The sequence below is a fragment of the Nerophis ophidion genome, linkage group LG04 (genome assembly GCF_033978795.1).
Source record: "Nerophis ophidion isolate RoL-2023_Sa linkage group LG04, RoL_Noph_v1.0, whole genome shotgun sequence".
NCBI classification, from domain to species: domain Eukaryota; kingdom Metazoa; phylum Chordata; class Actinopteri; order Syngnathiformes; family Syngnathidae; genus Nerophis; species Nerophis ophidion.
The window spans coordinates 2,054,651-2,074,801 of NC_084614.1; the positions used below are offsets into that span (position 1 = coordinate 2,054,651).

At 31.3% G+C, this 20,151-nt stretch overlaps 1 protein-coding gene across 2 annotated transcripts in view; it reads right to left on the minus strand.

The window, feature by feature from the left end:
• LOC133550702 (V-type proton ATPase subunit C 1-A) overlaps positions 1–19,531 on the minus strand; it is a 52,240-nt gene extending 32,709 nt beyond the window's left edge. For both annotated transcript variants that reach the window (XM_061896697.1, XM_061896696.1), the window contains exons 1-2: positions 19,363–19,531; positions 101–271 (exon numbers count right to left, since the gene is read on the minus strand). In XM_061896697.1, coding sequence (XP_061752681.1) covers positions 101–232 — 132 coding nt within the window. In that variant the 5' untranslated portion in view covers positions 233–271; positions 19,363–19,531. The remainder of the gene's footprint in view (positions 1–100; positions 272–19,362) is intronic.
• Positions 19,532–20,151: the final 620 nt, after the last annotated feature.

Below are 20,151 nucleotides of genomic sequence, written 5' to 3' on the forward strand. Positions count from 1 at the left end.
TGTGCTTATTTTTTTAAATGAAACTTGGTTAAAATATTTCAATATTCATACATTTTGAAGATTTAACAATAGCGCCATGACATGGATGCTGCTGCGTCACCTTCAGGTCAGGGATGTTAAACTTGTTGTTGGAGGACAGGTTGTTGGTGCGCGTGGTGGCCACCATCAGCTTGTCCCACGTCTGCTGACACGTCTTCTCGCCCGGGGCCGAGATCAACCAGAATTCCGTCATGGCTGCCGGCGGGAGGCTTGGTGAAGCAGGACGAGGACTCTGCGGGTCAGACGGAAGATGATTGACTACTTCACTGGACTCGAAGGATACAGCAGCTAACAGAATCAACTATCTGCATGGAGTGAGAAGGGAAAGTCCAAATGAAGAAATTGTGGATCAACGAGGAAAGGTCAGTGTTTGATTTTTTTTTTTTTTTTTAAAGGGACCAATGTGGTGTGTAAATGATACAAGACGCTCAGCCACACCATCTTAGCCCACCCTTTAGAGCACAGCGCTAACTTCCTGGCACCAAACCTGCAGAAAATAGTTCTCAGGTTTTTCTATGTTTGCATCAGGGGTGTCCAAAGTGTGGCCCGGGGACCATTTGTGGCCCGCCACACATTCTGGAAATGTTATTTCAAAAATTAAAAAAAAAAAAAGATTTAAAAAAGTGGGATGAGGTGAAATCCAACAAGAAAAAGTTGCAATGTTGACACAAAGCTGTCATGCAGGCTGCTTTTTTTAAAAATAGTTTTTTCATTGCTCAAACAAACAAAATAAATTACAAAAAAATCTATGTTATAATCAATTATTTTCAAGGCTACAATTACTTCAAAAACTTGACTTTAACATTTTTTTATGTGCAATAAATATTGCATAGACTGTGTGGTTGCCATATAAAAACATCAAAGTTTTATTTACAAAACACCATAAAACAGGGGTCGGGAACCTTTTTGCCTGAGAGAGCCATGAACGCCAAATATTTTAAAAGGTATTTCCGTAAGAGCCATGTAACATTATTAACACCGAATACAACTTTCAGGTTCAAACACTGATGACATCTATTAAACAGACAAGAAGCAAGGAATTAAACACAGACAGGAATCCATTTAGCTCAATGAGGAGAGAAACCTGTAGCGCTGTACACTTCTACAATTCTACGCCTCCTCGTTCATTTGGACTTTCCCAGATTACAACAACTAAATGTGTGCATCTCTTATTCTTTTTAATGACATTGTTATTCTGAAGTTAGCAATACTTTTGAGCATTAATGCGACTTCTTGAACAGGTGCGTTAGAAACGGATAGATAGAATAAAATGCATGAGAATGTTTTATATTTTGAAGAATATTTTTAACACTGTGATTACCAGCGGAATTATTAAATACTTATCCTGGTAAGCAACGTCAGCTCAGATTTATCTGAGAGCCAGATGCGGTCATCAAAAGAGCCACATCTGGCTCGAGAGCCATAGGTTCCCTACCCCTGCCATAAAACAAAACTAAATAATAGTTTAAATGTAAAATCGACTGATATATCTGGAGTTTGATCTCGTAATTTAAGTGTGAAAGTTAAAAAATATATATAATAAAAATGTATCACTTCATGAGTGGGGCACCTTTTGGATCCCAAAGATATTTAGTGGGATTTTATTTATTACTCCAAAAAATAATAGTGAATTAAAATCAATGGTGTCCTGCATTATTGGTCTTTTAAGCTTTTAATGACTAAATACAGAGATGCAGAGAGAGAACGGCGCTCCAGAGAGTCATAAAGACCGCCCAGAAGTTAATCGGATGCCCCCTCCCCCCCTGGCTGACCTGTACAGCTCCCGCTGTCTCAGGAAAGCACAGAGCATCCTGAAAGACCCATTCCACCCCGGGCACATCCACCTGGAACTGCTACCCTCAGGCAGACGCTACAGGGTGCTAAAAGCGAGCACCAATAGACTAAAAAATAGCTTTTACCCAAGAGCCATAGTAGCACTAAACAGGCACTGAGTGTCCATATGTCCATCATGTCCTCATGTGTAATGTTTAAATGTTTTTCTATTTTTTTGGACTACAATGTGAAATAATGTTTTATGTATGTATACATAGATACATCTGTCATCTCTATCTTTTTTTTTTTAATTTATTTTTTATTTATTTATTTATTTATTTATTTATTTTTTAATTTATACTACCATATTGTATATGCACCTTAGGAGGAGCTGCTCCAATTTCATTGTTCTTTGAACCTGTTCATTGCAATAATGACAATAAAACTCTATTTTATTCTATTCTATTCTATTCTATTCTAAATACTGCATATTTCAGTTTTACTATAAAAACAAAGTTATCTTTGACAAAAAAAGGCATAAAACCCTTTTTATTTTATTTTTTTACTTCATATCAACCTTAAGTTGATACAGAGATGTACTGTAAGCGTTAAATAATTTAAAAAATAATAATAATTTGACTTATTTTTTGACCCTTTTTGGTCCCTGTGACCCCTAAAGGTAAAAAAACCCAAAAAAAACATATATTTTCTTATGGTTTGAACATAAAAATATCAAAATGGCCCCCGCATGCTTAAATTTGTCAATTGACGGCCCTCAGTGGAAAAACTCTGGACACCCCTGGTTTAAATGTTCACACTATGCACTGTTTTCTTACACTTGTGAAGCATTTTGTTTTACATATTCATGACTTTTAGATGCTATGGTTATTTGTTCAATGGGATTTTACTATTTTGTTGACATTTTTGGGTGTTTTCCATGCTTGTGTTGCCATTTAATTTCTGCCTTGACAGCTGAGGGATTATAATCAGAGGAGATTTCAAATAAAATATATATTTCTCATGCTCCTTATTTTCCATAGGTCATTAAAATATCAATAACCAGGAGGGGCAATTGCTGAAGGAATTGTGTGAGAATGCTCTGATGCTGAAGTTGAAGTCAAAAGCTGACAGAATGTAGTATGAAAGGAAGAATAGTTGGAATGTTGGAATGGTTTGAATGTTGAAGAGCTTGAATTTCCAGGAAAAAAGGAATTAGGTTTGGAACTTGTGAAAGTGTTAGTTTGACGAGTGTTGAAGGTGGAATGGTTGAAATAGGTTGAAAAATGTGCAAATTGTGGAAGTTTAAACAATGGGCAATTCATTTGGAAAGGGGAGATGTCCCTGAAACCTGGGAATTCTTGAAAAACTGGGAATTTGTTTTAAATTGTTGAAGGAGAGCACACAATTTGGAACAAGCTGAATATTTTGGAGTTGGATCAGTTTGAATTGGATGAAAAATGTTGGAATTGTGGAATTTTAAAAAACGTCCCATTCTTTTCAATGAGAATTCCATGGAAATTTGTGAATTTCGGGAAAAGCGGGAATTTTTGGGAAAATGTTAAAAGACTTGAGTGCTCTCAATTAGTTGAAATGGTTGCTGTTGGAATTTCTCATATCGGTCGTGAAATGTTGAAGTAGTAACATTTTTTATTGAGAAATGGTGTTAAGGATTTCCAGAAATTTCGGGGAAACCGGGAATTTTCCCAGTTCAAAAATCAACTTTGTTTTTGTGCTGATTAAGAGGAATGTTTGGACGGTAGGACGGTTGAAAATGTGGAAGGAGTAGTCACCAAAAAAAAGTGTCTAAAAAGGCTTTGAAAAAAGGGGAATTCCTGGAATTGTTTAGAACTTGTAAAAAAGATAGTTTGAAAGTCCAGGATGAGTGGAATGTGTTGAAGGGGGAATGGTTGGAATAGGTTGAAAAATGTGCAAATTGTGGAAGTTTAAAAAATGGACAATTCATTTTTGAATGGGAACATGTCCCTGAAACCTGGGAATTCTTGGAAATACGGGATTTTTTTTTAATTGTTGAAGGAGAGCACACAATTTGGAACATGCTGAATATTTTGGAGTTGGATCGGTTAGAATTGAAGGAAAAATGTGCGAATTGTGGAACTTTAAAAAACGTCCCATTCTTTTCAACGAGAATTCCATGGAAATTTAGGAATTTCAGGAAAAGCGGGATTTTTGGGGAAAATGTTAAAAGACTTGAGTGCTCTCAATGAGTTGAAATGGTTGGTGTTGGAATTTCTCACATCGGTCGTGAAATGTTGAAGTAGTAACATTTTTAATTGAGAAATTGCATTAAAGATTTCCAGGAATTTCGGGGAAACCGGGAATTTTTTCAGTTCAAAAAACAACTTAGTTTTTGTCCTGATTAAGAGGAATGTTTGGACGGTAGGACGGTTGAAAAATAAAAAGGGTCCAAAAAGGGTTTGAAAAAAGGGGAATTATGGGAATTCCTGGAAATGTTTTTGAACGTGTAAAAAAGATAGTTTGAATGTCCAGGATGAGTGGAATGTGTTGAAGGTGGAATGGTTGGTATAGGTTGAAAAATGTGGCAATTGGTGGAAGTTTCCAAAACCGCCAATTCATTTTTGAATGGGAAAAATGTCCGGGAAAACCTGGAATTCTGGGAAATGTGGGAATTTTTGGAATGTGCCAAGGGAAAGCCTGCCATTCCGGAATAGGCTAAACATTTTAAAGCTGCAATGGTTTGAATCGGGTGCCAAAATCTGGAGAAGAAAGAAAACTAATAAATAGAGGAATGCAGGTGTAGAAAACATATGTGGATGTTTGCAACATTCACAATAATAATAATAATAATAATAATAAAAATAGAGGAATGCAGGTGTAGAAAACATATGTGGATGTTTGCAACATTCACAATAATAATAATAATAATAATAATAATAGAGGAATGCAGGTGTAGAAAACATATGTGGATGTTTGCAACATTCACAATAATAATAATAATAATAATAAAAATAGAGGAATGCAGGTGTAGAAAACATATGTGGATGTTTGCAACATTCACAATAATAATAATAATAATAATAATAATAGAGGAATGCAGGTGTAGAAAACATATGTGGATGTTTGCAACATTCACAATAATAATAATAATAATAATAAAAATAGAGGAATGCAGGTGTAGAAAACATATGTGGATGTTTGCAACATTCACAATAATAATAATAATAATAATAAAAATAGAGGAATGCAGGTGTAGAAAACATATGTGGATGTTTGCAACATTCACAATAATAATAATAATAATAATAATAATAGAGGAATGCAGGTGTAGAAAACATATGTGGATGTTTGCAACATTCACAATAATAATAATAATAATAATAAAAATAGAGGAATGCAGGTGTAGAAAACATATGTGGATGTTTGGAACATTCACGATAATAATAATAATAATAATAAAAATAGAGGAATGCAGGTGTAGAAAACATATGTGGATGTTTGGAACATTCACAATAATAATAATAATAATAATAATAGAGGAATGCAGGTGTAGAAAACATATGTGGATGTTTGGAACATTCACGATAATAATAATAATAATAATAAAAATAGAGGAATGCAGGTGTAGAAAACATATGTGGATGTTTGCAACATTCACGATAATAATAATAATAATAATAAAAATAGAGGAATGCAGGTGTAGAAAACATATGTGGATGTTTGCAACATTCACAATAATAATAATAATAATAATAATAAAAATAGAGGAATGCAGGTGTAGAAAACATATGTGGATGTTTGCAACATTCACAATAATAATAATAATAATAATAATAATAGAGGAATGCAGGTGTAGAAAACATATGTGGATGTTTGCAACATTCACAATAATAATAATAATAATAATAAAAATAGAGGAATGCAGGTGTAGAAAACATATGTGGATGTTTGCAACATTCACAATAATAATAATAATAATAATAATAATAGAGGAATGCAGGTGTAGAAAACATATGTGGATGTTTGCAACATTCACAATAATAATAATAATAATAATAAAAATAGAGGAATGCAGGTGTAGAAAACATATGTGGATGTTTGCAACATTCACAATAATAATAATAATAATAATAATAATAGAGGAATGCAGGTGTAGAAAACATATGTGGATGTTTGCAACATTCACAATAATAATAATAATAATAATAATAAAAATAGAGGAATGCAGGTGTAGAAAACATATGTGGATGTTTGCAACATTCACAATAATAATAATAATAATAATAATAATAGAGGAATGCAGGTGTAGAAAACATATGTGGATGTTTGCAACATTCACAATAATAATAATAATAATAATAAAAATAGAGGAAATCAGGTGTAGAAAACATATGTGGATGTTTGCAACATTCACAATAATAATAATAATAATAATAATAATAGAGGAATGCAGGTGTAGAAAACATATGTGGATGTTTGCAACATTCACAATAATAATAATAATAATAATAAAAATAGAAGAATGCAGGTGTAGAAAACATATGTGGATGTTTGCAACATTCACAATAATAATAATAATAATAATAATAATAGAGGAATGCAGGTGTAGAAAACATATGTGGATGTTTGCAACATTCACAATAATAATAATAATAATAATAATAAAAATAGAGGAATGCAGGTGTAGAAAACATATGTGGATGTTTGCAACATTCACAATAATAATAATAATAATAATAATAATAGAGGAATGCAGGTGTAGAAAACATATGTGGATGTTTGCAACATTCACAATAATAATAATAATAATAATAAAAATAGAGGAATGCAGGTGTAGAAAACATATGTGGATGTTTGCAACATTCACAATAATAATAATAATAATAATAATAATAGAGGAATGCAGGTGTAGAAAACATATGTGGATGTTTGCAACATTCACAATAATAATAATAATAATAATAATAAAAATAGAGGAATGCAGGTGTAGAAAACATATGTGGATGTTTGCAACATTCACAATAATAATAATAATAATAATAATAATAGAGGAATGCAGGTGTAGAAAACATATGTGGATGTTTGCAACATTCACAATAATAATAATAATAATAATAATAAAAATAGAGGAATGCAGGTGTAGAAAACATATGTGGATGTTTGCAACATTCACAATAATAATAATAATAATAATAATAATAGAGGAATGCAGGTGTAGAAAACATATGTGGATGTTTGCAACATTCACAATAATAATAATAATAATAATAAAAATAGAGGAATGCAGGTGTAGAAAACATATGTGGATGTTTGCAACATTCACAATAATAATAATAATAATAATAATAATAGAGGAATGCAGGTGTAGAAAACATATGTGGATGTTTGCAACATTCACAATAATAATAATAATAATAATAATAAAAATAGAGGAATGCAGGTGTAGAAAACATATGTGGATGTTTGCAACATTCACAATAATAATAATAATAATAATAATAATAGAGGAATGCAGGTGTAGAAAACATATGTGGATGTTTGCAACATTCACAATAATAATAATAATAATAATAAAAATAGAGGAATGCAGGTGTAGAAAACATATGTGGATGTTTGCAACATTCACAATAATAATAATAATAATAATAATAATAGAGGAATGCAGGTGTAGAAAACATATGTGGATGTTTGCAACATTCACAATAATAATAATAATAATAATAAAAATAGAGGAATGCAGGTGTAGAAAACATATGTGGATGTTTGCAACATTCACAATAATAATAATAATAATAATAATAATAGAGGAATGCAGGTGTAGAAAACATATGTGGATGTTTGCAACATTCACAATAATAATAATAATAATAATAAAAATAGAGGAATGCAGGTGTAGAAAACATATGTGGATGTTTGGAACATTCACGATAATAATAATAATAATAATAAAAATAGAGGAATGCAGGTGTAGAAAACATATGTGGATGTTTGGAACATTCACAATAATAATAATAATAATAATAATAGAGGAATGCAGGTGTAGAAAACATATGTGGATGTTTGGAACATTCACGATAATAATAATAATAATAATAAAAATAGAGGAATGCAGGTGTAGAAAACATATGTGGATGTTTGCAACATTCACGATAATAATAATAATAATAATAAAAATAGAGGAATGCAGGTGTAGAAAACATATGTGGATGTTTGGAACATTCACAATAATAATAATAATAATAATAATAGAGGAATGCAGGTGTAGAAAACATATGTGGATGTTTGCAACATTCACAATAATAATAATAATAATAATAAAAATAGAGGAATGCAGGTGTAGAAAACATATGTGGATGTTTGCAACATTCACAATAATAATAATAATAATAATAATAATAATAGAGGAATGCAGGTGTAGAAAACATATGTGGATGTTTGCAACATTCACAATAATAATAATAATAATAATAAAAATAGAGGAATGCAGGTGTAGAAAACATATGTGGATGTTTGCAACATTCACAATAATAATAATAATAATAATAATAATAGAGGAATGCAGGTGTAGAAAACATATGTGGATGTTTGCAACATTCACAATAATAATAATAATAATAATAAAAATAGAGGAATGCAGGTGTAGAAAACATATGTGGATGTTTGGAACATTCACAATAATAATAATAATAATAATAATAGAGGAATGCAGGTGTAGAAAACATATGTGGATGTTTGGAACATTCACGATAATAATAATAATAATAATAAAAATAGAGGAATGCAGGTGTAGAAAACATATGTGGATGTTTGGAACATTCACGATAATAATAATAATAATAATAAAAATAGAGGAATGCAGGTGTAGAAAACATATGTGGATGTTTGCAACATTCACGATAATAATAATAATAATAATAAAAATAGAGGAATGCAGGTGTAGAAAACATATGTGGATGTTTGCAACATTCACAATAATAATAATAATAATAATAAAAATAGAGGAATGCAGGTGTAGAAAACATATGTGGATGTTTGCAACATTCACAATAATAATAATAATAATAATAATAATAGAGGAATGCAGGTGTAGAAAACATATGTGGATGTTTGCAACATTCACAATAATAATAATAATAATAATAATAATAGAGGAATGCAGGTGTAGAAAACATATGTGGATGTTTGCAACATTCACAATAATAATAATAATAATAATAAAAATAGAGGAATGCAGGTGTAGAAAACATATGTGGATGTTTGCAACATTCACAATAATAATAATAATAATAATAATAATAGAGGAATGCAGGTGTAGAAAACATATGTGGATGTTTGCAACATTCACAATAATAATAATAATAATAATAATAAAATAGAGGAATGCAGGTGTAGAAAACATATGTGGATGTTTGCAACATTCACAATAATAATAATAATAATAATAATAATAGAGGAATGCAGGTGTAGAAAACATATGTGGATGTTTGCAACATTCACAATAATAATAATAATAATAATAAAAATAGAGGAATGCAGGTGTAGAAAACATATGTGGATGTTTGCAACATTCACAATAATAATAATAATAATAATAATAATAGAGGAATGCAGGTGTAGAAAACATATGTGGATGTTTGCAACATTCACAATAATAATAATAATAATAATAAAAATAGAGGAATGCAGGTGTAGAAAACATATGTGGATGTTTGCAACATTCACAATAATAATAATAATAATAATAATAATAGAGGAATGCAGGTGTAGAAAACATATGTGGATGTTTGCAACATTCACAATAATAATAATAATAATAATAAAAATAGAGGAATGCAGGTGTAGAAAACATATGTGGATGTTTGCAACATTCACAATAATAATAATAATAATAATAATAATAGAGGAATGCAGGTGTAGAAAACATATGTGGATGTTTGCAACATTCACAATAATAATAATAATAATAATAAAAATAGAGGAATGCAGGTGTAGAAAACATATGTGGATGTTTGCAACATTCACGATAATAATAATAATAATAATAATAATAGAGGAATGCAGGTGTAGAAAACATATGTGGATGTTTGGAACATTCACGATAATAATAATAATAATAATAAAAATAGAGGAATGCAGGTGTAGAAAACATATGTGGATGTTTGGAACATTCACAATAATAATAATAATAATAATAATAGAGGAATGCAGGTGTAGAAAACATATGTGGATGTTTGGAACATTCACGATAATAATAATAATAATAATAAAAATAGAGGAATGCAGGTGTAGAAAACATATGTGGATGTTTGCAACATTCACAATAATAATAATAATAATAATAAAAATAGAGGAATGCAGGTGTAGAAAACATATGTGGATGTTTGCAACATTCACGATAATAATAATAATAATAATAAAAATAGAGGAATGCAGGTGTAGAAAACATATGTGGATGTTTGGAACATTCACAATAATAATAATAATAATAATAATAGAGGAATGCAGGTGTAGAAAACATATGTGGATGTTTGCAACATTCACAATAATAATAATAATAATAATAAAAATAGAGGAATGCAGGTGTAGAAAACATATGTGGATGTTTGCAACATTCACAATAATAATAATAATAATAATAATAATAATAGAGGAATGCAGGTGTAGAAAACATATGTGGATGTTTGCAACATTCACAATAATAATAATAATAATAATAAAAATAGAGGAATGCAGGTGTAGAAAACATATGTGGATGTTTGCAACATTCACAATAATAATAATAATAATAATAATAATAGAGGAATGCAGGTGTAGAAAACATATGTGGATGTTTGCAACATTCACAATAATAATAATAATAATAATAAAAATAGAGGAATGCAGGTGTAGAAAACATATGTGGATGTTTGGAACATTCACAATAATAATAATAATAATAATAATAGAGGAATGCAGGTGTAGAAAACATATGTGGATGTTTGGAACATTCACAATAATAATAATAATAATAATAAAAATAGAGGAATGCAGGTGTAGAAAACATATGTGGATGTTTGCAACATTCACAATAATAATAATAATAATAATAAAAATAGAGGAATGCAGGTGTAGAAAACATATGTGGATGTTTGCAACATTCACAATAATAATAATAATAATAATAAAAATAGAGGAATGCAGGTGTAGAAAACATATGTGGATGTTTGCAACATTCACGATAATAATAATAATAATAATAAAAATAGAGGAATGCAGGTGTAGAAAACATATGTGGATGTTTGGAACATTCACAATAATAATAATAATAATAATAATAGAGGAATGCAGGTGTAGAAAACATATGTGGATGTTTGCAACATTCACAATAATAATAATAATAATAATAAAAATAGAGGAATGCAGGTGTAGAAAACATATGTGGATGTTTGCAACATTCACAATAATAATAATAATAATAATAATAATAATAGAGGAATGCAGGTGTAGAAAACATATGTGGATGTTTGCAACATTCACAATAATAATAATAATAATAATAATAAAAATAGAGGAATGCAGGTGTAGAAAACATATGTGGATGTTTGCAACATTCACAATAATAATAATAATAATAATAATAGAGGAATGCAGGTGTAGAAAACATATGTGGATGTTTGGAACATTCACGATAATAATAATAATAATAATAAAAATAGAGGAATGCAGGTGTAGAAAACATATGTGGATGTTTGCAACATTCACAATAATAATAATAATAATAATAAAAATAGAGGAATGCAGGTGTAGAAAACATATGTGGATGTTTGCAACATTCACAATAATAATAATAATAATAATAAAAATAGAGGAATGCAGGTGTAGAAAACATATGTGGATGTTTGCAACATTCACGATAATAATAATAATAATAATAAAAATAGAGGAATGCAGGTGTAGAAAACATATGTGGATGTTTGGAACATTCACAATAATAATAATAATAATAATAATAGAGGAATGCAGGTGTAGAAAACATATGTGGATGTTTGCAACATTCACAATAATAATAATAATAATAATAATAATAGAGGAATGCAGGTGTAGAAAACATATGTGGATGTTTGCAACATTCACAATAATAATAATAATAATAATAAAAATAGAGGAATGCAGGTGTAGAAAACATATGTGGATGTTTGGAACATTCACGATAATAATAATAATAATAATAAAAATAGAGGAATGCAGGTGTAGAAAACATATGTGGATGTTTGGAACATTCACAATAATAATAATAATAATAATAATAGAGGAATGCAGGTGTAGAAAACATATGTGGATGTTTGGAACATTCACGATAATAATAATAATAATAATAAAAATAGAGGAATGCAGGTGTAGAAAACATATGTGGATGTTTGCAACATTCACGATAATAATAATAATAATAATAAAAATAGAGGAATGCAGGTGTAGAAAACATATGTGGATGTTTGGAACATTCACAATAATAATAATAATAATAATAATAGAGGAATGCAGGTGTAGAAAACATATGTGGATGTTTGGAACATTCACGATAATAATAATAATAATAATAATAATAGAGGAATGCAGGTGTAGAAAACATATGTGGATGTTTGGAACATTCACAATAATAATAATAATAATAATAATAATAGAGGAATGCAGGTGTAGAAAACATATGTGGATGTTTGGAACATTCACAATAATAATAATAATAATAATAATAATAGAGGAATGCAGGTGTAGAAAACATATGTGGATGTTTGCAACATTCACAATAATAATAATAATAATAATAATAATAATAATAGAGGAATGCAGGTGTAGAAAACATATGTGGATGTTTGCAACATTCACGATAATAATAATAATAATAATAAAAATAGAGGAATGCAGGTGTAGAAAACATATGTGGATGTTTGGAACATTCACAATAATAATAATAATAATAATAATAGAGGAATGCAGGTGTAGAAAACATATGTGGATGTTTGCAACATTCACAATAATAATAATAATAATAATAAAAATAGAGGAATGCAGGTGTAGAAAACATATGTGGATGTTTGCAACATTCACAATAATAATAATAATAATAATAATAATAATAGAGGAATGCAGGTGTAGAAAACATATGTGGATGTTTGCAACATTCACAATAATAATAATAATAATAATAAAAATAGAGGAATGCAGGTGTAGAAAACATATGTGGATGTTTGCAACATTCACAATAATAATAATAATAATAATAATAATAGAGGAATGCAGGTGTAGAAAACATATGTGGATGTTTGCAACATTCACAATAATAATAATAATAATAATAAAAATAGAGGAATGCAGGTGTAGAAAACATATGTGGATGTTTGGAACATTCACAATAATAATAATAATAATAATAATAGAGGAATGCAGGTGTAGAAAACATATGTGGATGTTTGGAACATTCACGATAATAATAATAATAATAATAAAAATAGAGGAATGCAGGTGTAGAAAACATATGTGGATGTTTGGAACATTCACGATAATAATAATAATAATAATAAAAATAGAGGAATGCAGGTGTAGAAAACATATGTGGATGTTTGCAACATTCACGATAATAATAATAATAATAATAAAAATAGAGGAATGCAGGTGTAGAAAACATATGTGGATGTTTGCAACATTCACAATAATAATAATAATAATAATAAAAATAGAGGAATGCAGGTGTAGAAAACATATGTGGATGTTTGCAACATTCACAATAATAATAATAATAATAATAATAATAGAGGAATGCAGGTGTAGAAAACATATGTGGATGTTTGCAACATTCACAATAATAATAATAATAATAATAAAAATAGAGGAATGCAGGTGTAGAAAACATATGTGGATGTTTGCAACATTCACAATAATAATAATAATAATAATAATAATAGAGGAATGCAGGTGTAGAAAACATATGTGGATGTTTGCAACATTCACAATAATAATAATAATAATAATAAAAATAGAGGAATGCAGGTGTAGAAAACATATGTGGATGTTTGCAACATTCACAATAATAATAATAATAATAATAATAATAGAGGAATGCAGGTGTAGAAAACATATGTGGATGTTTGCAACATTCACAATAATAATAATAATAATAATAATAAAAATAGAGGAATGCAGGTGTAGAAAACATATGTGGATGTTTGCAACATTCACAATAATAATAATAATAATAATAATAATAGAGGAATGCAGGTGTAGAAAACATATGTGGATGTTTGCAACATTCACAATAATAATAATAATAATAATAAAAATAGAGGAATGCAGGTGTAGAAAACATATGTGGATGTTTGCAACATTCACAATAATAATAATAATAATAATAATAATAGAGGAATGCAGGTGTAGAAAACATATGTGGATGTTTGCAACATTCACAATAATAATAATAATAATAATAAAAATAGAGGAATGCAGGTGTAGAAAACATATGTGGATGTTTGCAACATTCACAATAATAATAATAATAATAATAATAATAATAGAGGAATGCAGGTGTAGAAAACATATGTGGATGTTTGCAACATTCACAATAATAATAATAATAATAATAAAAATAGAGGAATGCAGGTGTAGAAAACATATGTGGATGTTTGCAACATTCACAATAATAATAATAATAATAATAATAATAGAGGAATGCAGGTGTAGAAAACATATGTGGATGTTTGCAACATTCACAATAATAATAATAATAATAATAAAAATAGAGGAATGCAGGTGTAGAAAACATATGTGGATGTTTGGAACATTCACAATAATAATAATAATAATAATAATAGAGGAATGCAGGTGTAGAAAACATATGTGGATGTTTGGAACATTCACGATAATAATAATAATAATAATAAAAATAGAGGAATGCAGGTGTAGAAAACATATGTGGATGTTTGGAACATTCACGATAATAATAATAATAATAATAAAAATAGAGGAATGCAGGTGTAGAAAACATATGTGGATGTTTGCAACATTCACGATAATAATAATAATAATAATAAAAATAGAGGAATGCAGGTGTAGAAAACATATGTGGATGTTTGGAACATTCACAATAATAATAATAATAATAATAATAGAGGAATGCAGGTGTAGAAAACATATGTGGATGTTTGCAACATTCACAATAATAATAATAATAATAATAATAATAGAGGAATGCAGGTGTAGAAAACATATGTGGATGTTTGCAACATTCACAATAATAATAATAATAATAATACAAATAGAGGAATGCAGGTGTAGAAAACATATGTGGATGTTTGGAACATTCACGATAATAATAATAATAATAATAAAAATAGAGGAATGCAGGTGTAGAAAACATATGTGGATGTTTGGAACATTCACAATAATAATAATAATAATAATAATAGAGGAATGCAGGTGTAGAAAACATATGTGGATGTTTGGAACATTCACGATAATAATAATAATAATAATAAAAATAGAGGAATGCAGGTGTAGAAAACATATGTGGATGTTTGCAACATTCACGATAATAATAATAATAATAATAAAAATAGAGGAATGCAGGTGTAGAAAACATATGTGGATGTTTGGAACATTCACAATAATAATAATAATAATAATAATAGAGGAATGCAGGTGTAGAAAACATATGTGGATGTTTGGAACATTCACGATAATAATAATAATAATAATAATAATAGAGGAATGCAGGTGTAGAAAACATATGTGGATGTTTGGAACATTCACAATAATAATAATAATAATAATAATAATAGAGGAATGCAGGTGTAGAAAACATATGTGGATGTTTGGAACATTCACAATAATAATAATAATAATAATAATAATAGAGGAATGCAGGTGTAGAAAACATATGTGGATGTTTGCAACATTCACAATAATAATAATAATAATAATAATAATAATAATAATAGAGGAATGCAGGTGTAGAAAACATATGTGGATGTTTGCAACATTCACAATAATAATAATAATAATAATAATAATAATAATAATAATAGAGGAATGCAGGTGTAGAAAACATATGTGGATGTTTGCAACATTCACAATAATAATAATAATAATAATAATAATAATAATAGAGGAATGCAGGTGTAGAAAACATGTGCGGATGTTTGGAACATTCACAAAATGATCGATATAGAGCGATATCAAACACTTAAATCCTGATACAGTCTTCAGCCCTGTGTAGGTTTCCATTGCTGCTTGAAGGAAAATGTCCACAATGGATCAATACAACGTCCGCATTACTGAAGACGCCGCACCGATCCGCCTGTCGATCTCACCATCCACTCTTCCCCCACTCGTGAACAAGACTCCTAGGTACTTGAACTCCTCCACTTGGGGCAGGGTCTCCTCCCCAACCCGGAGATGGCACTCCACCCTTTTCCGGGCGAGAACCATGGACTTGGACTTGGAGGTGCTGATTCTCATTCCTGTCGCTTCACACTCGGCTGCAAACCGATCAAGTGAGAGCTGAAGATCCCGGTCAGATGAAGCCATCAGGACCACATCATCTGCAAAAAGCAGAGACCTAATCCCGCGGCCACCAAACCGGAACCCCTCAACGCCTTGACTGCGCCTAGAAATTCTGTCCATAAAAGTTATGAACAGAATGGGTGACAAAGGACAGCCTTGGCGGAGTCCAACCCTCACTGGAAACGTGTCCGACTTACTGCCAGCAATGCGGACCAAGCTCTGACACTGATCATACAGGGAGCGGACCGCCACAATAAGACAGTACCATACCCCATACTCTCTGAGCACTCCCCACAGGACTTCCCGAAGGACACGGTCCAATGCCTTCTCCAAGTCCACAAAGCACATGTAGACTGGTTGGGCAAACTCCCATGCACCCTCAAGAACCCTGCCCAGAGTATAGAGCTGGTCCACAGTTCCACCACCAGGACGAAAACCACACTGTTCCTCCTGAATCCGAGGTTTGACTATCCTGCCGACAACAACATTTAATACCATGAATTGATGAAGGTGGACCCCGACTTAAACAAGTTGAAAAACTTATTGGGGTGTTACCATTTAGTGGTCAATTGTACGGAATATGTACTGTACTGTGCAATCTACTAATAAAAGTATCAATCAATCAATCAATCAAAATTATGCGTAGTGCACTTCAAATAATTACGACCATATTTAGGAATTGATATGACGGGAATTTTCCGATTGTTTGCTTGGTGCAGCGATAAACTGAACGCATCATAATTTGCCCCCTCAGTAGAACACATGTCCAACTCTGACAAAGTCACAGCAGAAAAAACTTGTTCTAACTTAACTGACTCCTCACCCAGACTAGCAGGCTCGCGTCTTCCATTTAAATCCATCTTCAGGATGGAGGGAAGCGGTGTTCTGTGGGGATTAGCCTTTTGCTTTGTTGTTAGCCCTGCTGGGCATACGCGTTCTGAAGTTGATCTCGGGATTATTGTGCTAAAAGTAAACAGTAAAAAAAAATTATAATTTCATTTTTAACACTTTAATGAGTAGGACACTTTTGGATCCCCAATTATTTTAGTGTGATTTCTTTTTAAGTGTCATAGCTCAAAAAATAATAATAAATGTATATATTTGTGGGCGCTCTGGCGTGGGAAAGGGGGAGGATTAAATAAACATTGCTTCTTCCTACTCCTTTGCATTGTGTATTGTGAAATGATGAAATTGCCTGATGTATAATGTTGTAAGGATGTCATGTTTGAAACAAACTAAGAAAAGAAAGGAAGAAAGAAATCAAAATCCAGAATTAAGGCTCCAATTATTATATAATCTCAAATATTCCACCTACAAAAGTTATTGGGTGAAAACGTTGCATATTTTGTGTTTTTTTCCATTTTTTTCCCCTAATGTTGATTTAGTGCAGGGGTCGGGAACCTTTTTGGCTGAGAGAGCCATGAAAGCCAGATATTTCAAAATGTATTTCCGTGAGAGCCATATCATATTTTCTAACACTGAATACAACTAAATGCGTGCATTTTTAAATAAGACCAACATTTTTATAGTATAATAGGTCTCTTATTCTTTTTAATAACATTGTTATTCTGAAGTTAACCAATAGTAAATACAATGTCATGTCTGTTGATCATGTTTTTGTTTGGCCATGTGCTGTTTGTCCTTTGGACTCTTTAAGTTCCTGTTTTTTTTCCACTCCCTTGTCTGGTTTCCTTGGTTACTCATTTTGTCCACCTGTCTCTGGTGGACAAAATGCCCACTCACCTGCTTCCCGAGCACTAATCAGAGGCAGTATTTAAGCTCGTCTTTGCCAGTCAGTCGCTCTGTGCTGACTTGTTTCATGCCTTGCCATAGTTTCGTGCTTCATGCCATGCCAAGTAAGTTTTGTTTGATTTATGTTCATAGTCCGTTTATGCGTTAGCTTTCTTCTTTAGCTTTCTTCTTTGTTTGTATATTTTTTTTGTTAAAATTAAATCATGTTTTTACCTAAGTGCCATGTCCCGAGTAGTCCGTCTGCCTTCCTGGGAGAACGACCCCGCAGCAAGCTGCAACCCCCCCATCATGACATAAAATATTTCTTACCATTAATGCGACTTCTTGAACAGGTGCGGTGGAAAACGGATGGGTGGATTTAAATGCATGACAATTTTTTGTATTTTGCATGTTATTTTTAGCACTGTGATTACCATCGAAATTATTCATAATTATCGCGTTAAGCAATGTCAGCTAAGATTTATCTGAGAGCCAGATGCAGTCATCAAAAGAGCCACATCTGGCTCTAGAGCCATAGGTTCCCTACCCCTGGTCTAGAGATTTAAAACTTGAATAATAATGAAAATAGTAATACTAAATAATGACACATTTTTAGTTTGGTTTTTTTACCAAAACCCTTAGGGGTCCCCGGGATCATAACTGAGTGGAGGCCTAAATGTATATATATATATATATATATATATATATATATACAATTCAGAGGAGGCGGTCTGTAGTGGCGGCGTGTCCAAACTTTTTCCACTGAGGGCCGCATACTGAAAAATCGAAGCAAGCCATTTTCATATTTTTTCATTTTCAAAACCAATGCAATATATATATATATATATATATATATATATATATATATATATATCCTGAGGCAGGGGTGTCCAAACTTTTTCCATATATATATATATATTGCATTGGTTTTGAAAATGAAAAAATATGAAAATGGCTTGCTTCGATTTTTCAGTATGAAAAAATATGAAAATGGCCCCCGCTTGCTTCAATTTTTCAGTATGCGGCCCTCAGTGGAAAAAGTTTGGACACCCCTGCCTCAGGACATGGCTTATGCATGATGACGTCACACGCTGTCACGTGATCATCACACGCCGCCACTACAGACCGCCTCCTCTGAATTGTACGCCGAACACAAACAAAAACACAAATGGCGATGAATCAGCCTCGAGGTGCAAAAGCCGCAAAAAGGTGGCGGACACGCACATAAATGTGATTTAGACAAGTTAGTTAGCATAGCGCTAGCATGTAGCAGCGTCACGACAGCCGTATTCGCGGTGACACCGTCCTTACCGAAATGTTGACACGGGCTTGGAGGTTTGCGTGTGTCGGCGTGAGTCAGTGGGCTGGTCGCAGGTGTTCATGCATATTGTGAGGACGGCAAGCGACGTGTTTTGGGATCCAGAGGTCCTGCGACTCAACCTAGCATCCCGCGCGAGTCAGCTGATTTAGTCCGGCACTACTGCGCATGCGCCCAAGGATGCCGCGCTCCGTGCTGCCTTCAGTGGACCGACAGACTCCTTGGAAACGCGCTGTAAAATAAAAACAAATGAGCGAGATAAAGAGTTTAAATAGGATTTGCTTGAAACAAATTGTACAAATAATAATAATATCACACTGGAAAGGAATTAGGAAGTGCTTTCCGTAGTCATGCCGGATAGATTAAAAAATAAGTATTTTCTCCGACGGTCACTGAAGGTGACAAGAGAATTTGTTTTGACAGCAAAGCGAGCCGCCCTCAATGCTGCCCCCTCTGGTGGAATTACAGTACTGCACTACAACGACACTTGCAGTACTTAGTCTTTGCATCACTGAGGGCCAGTCCTTCCTTTTGCTTCTCATTTTCACTTTATTTCCATCGACATCCAGCATCAGACATTTATATCCATTACATCATATATCTGTTGTCTGCCCTAAATGTAAAATATATTTTTTTGTTTATATCCCAGCCATACCATCCCTTTCTCCCCTAAAAAGAAAGAAACAGCAGAGAAACATAGTATTTGCAAATACATCAATTAAATACAGAAAAAAGAAATAATAAAAAAAGAAATAAAAATAAATTATTAACAGTAATAATCA